Source organism: Myotis brandtii, unplaced genomic scaffold, assembly GCF_000412655.1.
Source record: "Myotis brandtii unplaced genomic scaffold, ASM41265v1 scaffold743, whole genome shotgun sequence".
NCBI lineage: Eukaryota > Metazoa > Chordata > Mammalia > Chiroptera > Vespertilionidae > Myotis > Myotis brandtii.
Window position 1 is genome coordinate 1,944,960 of NW_005370960.1, and position 4,230 is coordinate 1,949,189.

Sequence of the window (4,230 nt, forward strand, 5' to 3'; positions counted from 1 at the left end):
GGCCTGCCCGGGGGCGGGGCCGCCTACCTGACCAGGTGACGCTTGAAGAATGAATAGCGCTCCCCTGGCTGAGCCGAGGCTGGCAGGTGCGGAGTGGAGCCGGAGGGTGGCAGGCCTGGGCACGGGCTCTTTCCCTCTGCCCAGCTCCGAGGTGACACACGTGGTGATGGAGCAGACCTCAGCCGAGGAGGCCGTCCGCTGGCAGGAGAGCAGGCCGGCCCCGCCCCCAGGTGGCACCCACCCGGCCCTGCTGGACATCAGCTGGTTCACAGAGAGCATGGCAGCTGGGCAGCCGGTCCCTGTGGAGGGCCGGCACTGCCTGCAGGTGAGCTGGGTGGAGGATTGGTCGGGCACAGAGAAAGGCCCAGCAGGTGGAAGCTGAGCTGGGCAGGTGACGGGCAGGCGTGTCCAGATGAGGTGGGCAGTGAGGGCTCTGCCCAGATCGCCATGACAGGCCATCCCACCTTCTGCTCTCACTTGTTTGTAGCCCCCAGTAGTCTTGTCCCCTCAGCGTGGGCTCCTTCTGTCCTGTGTACCTGAGAGCCCAGGTGACTGCCCAGGCGAGGCAAGACTTCGAGGGCTGCCAGTCCTGAAGCTTCCAAGTGGCCTGTTCATTGCTCGTCCCTAGGTGGCTGTGTCGAGGGAGGTGCTGCCAAACCCAGTGTGGATGCCACCCTATGCCTGCCAGCGTCCCACGCCCCTCACACACCACAACACCAGCCTCTCGGTGAGCCAGGGGACCCAGCCTCCCTGAGCGGGGGCCAGGCCTGCTCCTGTGAGCACTCCCCACTCTGCTCTGTCCCTGCCTCGGGGACAGGGGGGTTGAAGCTGGAGGGATGGGTGAGGCTCCCCACCCACCCTGCCCTCACGAAGGGCCCCTCCTTGCAGGAGGCGCTGGAGATGCTGGCAGAAGCCGCGGGCTTTGCAGGCAGCGAGGGCCGCCTCCTTTCCTTCTCCAGGGCAGCCTCCGTGCTCAAGGCGCTGCCCTGCCCCGTCACCGCCCTGAGCCAGCTGCAGGGCCTGCCCCATTTCGGAGGACACTCCTGCAGGGTCATCCAGGTCGGTGCTCACCACACTGAGCAAGGTGTGCGTGCAGGTGGGTGTCGGGGAGGCTGGAGCCTGGTGACAGTATCTGGCTCTGTGTGCAGCCCAGCTGGGAGGAGCCGCAGGCTCCCAGTCCAGCGTGCCACCCTCCACCCGACACCTCATGTGCATGAGGCCACAGCACCTGCCTAGGCGGCTGAGAGGACTCGGGCTGCAGGCTGGTCTCGGGCACTGCTGGCATCGGCCCACGCTGTCCGGGATGTGGCGGAGCAGCCTGAGCGGAGCACCTAAGTGCAGTGTTTGAGGAAAGCCGTGCCTTTGTGCACGTCACTGGAGAGGACATCATGGCAAAGAGGCTTTTGAATTCAGTTTGCTTTTAAGTGAAGTGGCATTGAGCTCCTCACCTATGTTTTAAAGGTGATTATTTACACAAACTGCGACTTATCTGAGGGAGAAGCTCTGGGGCATAGTCTCCATTTGCAAGTCCCTCAGATCCTGACCCCGCAGGGCCCCCTGCTGAGCGTGGGGTCTGCTCTGTGGTCAGGCTGGGCTTGGCTTTGTCTCGGCCGCAGGAGCTGCTGGAACACGGAGTGTGTGAGGAGGTGGAGCGAGTCCAGCGCTCAGAGCGGTACCAGAGCATGAAGGTACACCGGCAACCCCGGCGGGGCACACCCAGTCCTCCCCAGGGACCCACCCACCGGTCAGAGGGGGCCTCTGAGGAAGTGGCAGCTGATGTCCGATTCGCATGAGGCAGCCAAACAGACCACAGGGAGAAGCTTGTTTTGAGCACAGGAATGTTCTAGATCACCCAGCACTGCCTGTCCTTGTTGGACTGTTGATGGACTGGCCTCCAGTATGTGACCGGCTCTGTGAGCCTCAGCAGAACGTGAGGGGACGAAGGAGCGCGGGCTCACTGGACTGTCTCTGTCCTGAGCTCCCACTTTCATTTCCTGGTGTGTCCCACCTGGTCCACGGCGCACCGGTCCTTTGCCCCTCCCTCTGGTCTGATGCGGAGCTGTCAGTGTCCCTCCTGCTGCTTGGACGCCCTGCTTTTGTGGCCAGAGGTGGTCAGATGGGCCACCTGTGGGCAGTAGGGCTTCCCGGACAGGCGGGGTCATTGCTGCCCTGGGGTTGCCCAGATGTTATGAGGACCAAGGGGGGCTTTGAGGAGGAGGGAGCCACGTGTGAAGGATGGAGGGGCTCAGGTAGGAGCTAGTGAGTGGGGAAGCGTGGACAGAGGACAGAACCGTCTGCCTCCCTGTGGGCACCCCAGAGTGCATCTGAGCCTGCAGGGAAGTATGCTAACAATTAGTTATTTTATAAACAACATGATGAGGAGGTGGTCAGATGGGCAAGGTGTTAGCAATAACTAATTGCTAACAATTAGTTATTTTATAAACAACATGATGAGGTTATTCTCAGTGTTTCTCTGTGAGGTTTCTGTTGGTGACAGTGAGCCGGCGCATGCCCTGGGTTAGGGGATCAAGGGAAGGATGGTCTGCACAGCCTGAGGGGCCGGCTGAAGCGGGTCTGCAGGAAGCAGGGCTGGGCCTTCCTCCGCCTGTGCCTCACTGAGCAGGTGTGGCCCAAAGGTGCTCCTGCCCCACCGTGCAGCTCACCACTGCATGGGCCTGACCTGGTTTAGTTCCAGGAATTACCAGGGAGGGGCTCTCAGTGGCTGGCCGAGGGCGAGCTGTAAGAGGCAGTGACTTGCTGGGGCCAGGGTCAGGGAGAGGTCGGCTCCGGTAGGGTCCTCCCCACTGGCCTGGATTCTGTGCTGACCCCTGGCTGGGCCAGGTTGGCGTTCCCCCAGCCCCCTGCCTCCCGCTGCCTTTGTGTTTGCGCTTGTGAAGGAGAAGAAAGGCCGTGATGGGTTTCAGCCGCTGCAAGGTGGCTGGTGACAGTGCAGGTTCTGGGCGAGACCTCTCCTGGAGGAGGGGACGGGGTGTGGGGCGACCCAGCACTGACGGGGCTGCCCTCACCCTCCCAACAGCTCTTCACCCGGATCTTCGGGGTCGGAGTGAGGACTGCTGACCAGTGGTACCGGGAAGGACTGCGGACGCTGGACGACGTCTGGAAGCAGGTGCAGAGACTGACCCAGCAGCAGAAAGCAGGTGACCGCACTGTGGGCTCCCCCCGCTTGGGCCTGAAGGTTCGCACCCACTGGTGGGGTCAGAGCAGAGGGTCGTGGGAGGCACGGGTGAGACAGTGCTTGCTCCTCAGAGATGGAGCGTCTTCCTTGTGCCTTTTATCAGCTCCGGCCCCACCTCACCCGAGGCCAGCGTCGTCAGCACACTGTGGTCTAAGATTGAGGTCAGGGAGCTGGGGGAGGGCCCAGGGGACCTCTGTGATTTCTTTCAACTGCCCGTGAATCTACAGTCATCTCTAAATAAAAGTTTGCTGTTTGAAAGGGAGGAGGGGTGGTGGAGAGGAGGGTAGAGAGGTGGTGGGTGGGTCAGAGCAGCCGACCGTGCCCACAGGCCTCCAGCACTACCAGGACCTGAGCAGCCCCGTCCAGCGGCCAGATGCCGAGGCCCTGCGGCAGGTGGTGGAGGCGGCCGTAGGGTGGGCCCTTCCTAGGGCCACCGTCACCCTGGCTGGTGGCTTCCGGAGGTAAGGCGATGTGCATGTGGCTGGGCTCCGGGCGACCCCTGCGGTGGACCTTCCCACACGCAAGGGTCTCGAGGGAATGGGAGACCCTGTCCCTGGGCTGCCTGGACGTCAGACCCACCCTCAGGGGGAAGTTGCAGGGCCATGACGTGGACTTCCTCATCACCCACCCCGAGGAGGGCCAGGAGGTGGGGCTGCTGCCCAGGGTGATGCACTACTTGGAGCAGCAGGTGAGAGCTTCCCTGCCCTCCAGGGAGCTGCTGGGCCCCGCCCTCCAGCCGCATGGACAGTGGGTCACACCTGCTCCTCCCCCGCCCCAGGGCCTTGTCCTGTATCAGCAGCATCAGCGCAGCCCCAGTGGAGACCCTGCCCGCCTGGCCCCGAAGGGCCACTCCATGGACACCTTTGAGCAGAGCTTCTGCATATTTCGTCTGCCAAGGCCCCCAAGGACAGCCGAGGGGGGGACCTGGAGTCCCCACCCCTCCTGGAAGGCTGTGCGTGTGGACCTGGTGGTTGCCCCCATCAGCCAGTTCCCCTTTGCCCTGCTGGGCTGGACTGGCTCCAAGGTAGGCAGTG

At 63.1% G+C, this 4,230-nt stretch overlaps 1 protein-coding gene across 5 annotated transcripts in view; it reads left to right on the forward strand.

The window, feature by feature from the left end:
* The first annotated feature begins 6 nt into the window (after positions 1-6).
* Positions 7-4,230, forward strand: part of POLM (polymerase (DNA directed), mu) — a 5,926-nt gene continuing 1,702 nt past the window's right edge. For 3 of the 5 annotated variants that reach the window (XR_001359933.1, XM_005882888.2, XM_005882893.2), the window contains exons 1-7: positions 7-325; positions 629-727; positions 889-1,059; positions 1,617-1,688; positions 3,038-3,158; positions 3,525-3,657; positions 3,975-4,220. Coding sequence is in view for 4 of the 5 variants with exons in the window: in XM_005882888.2 (XP_005882950.1) it covers positions 50-325; positions 629-727; positions 889-1,059; positions 1,617-1,688; positions 3,038-3,158; positions 3,525-3,657; positions 3,975-4,220 (1,118 nt within the window). In the remaining variant the exon portion in view is untranslated. Of the gene's footprint in view, positions 326-628; positions 728-888; positions 1,060-1,616; positions 1,689-3,037; positions 3,159-3,524; positions 3,658-3,781; positions 4,221-4,230 lie in introns of all 5 variants that reach the window. The other 2 variants (XM_005882892.2, XM_005882890.2) reach the window with 2 other exon arrangements.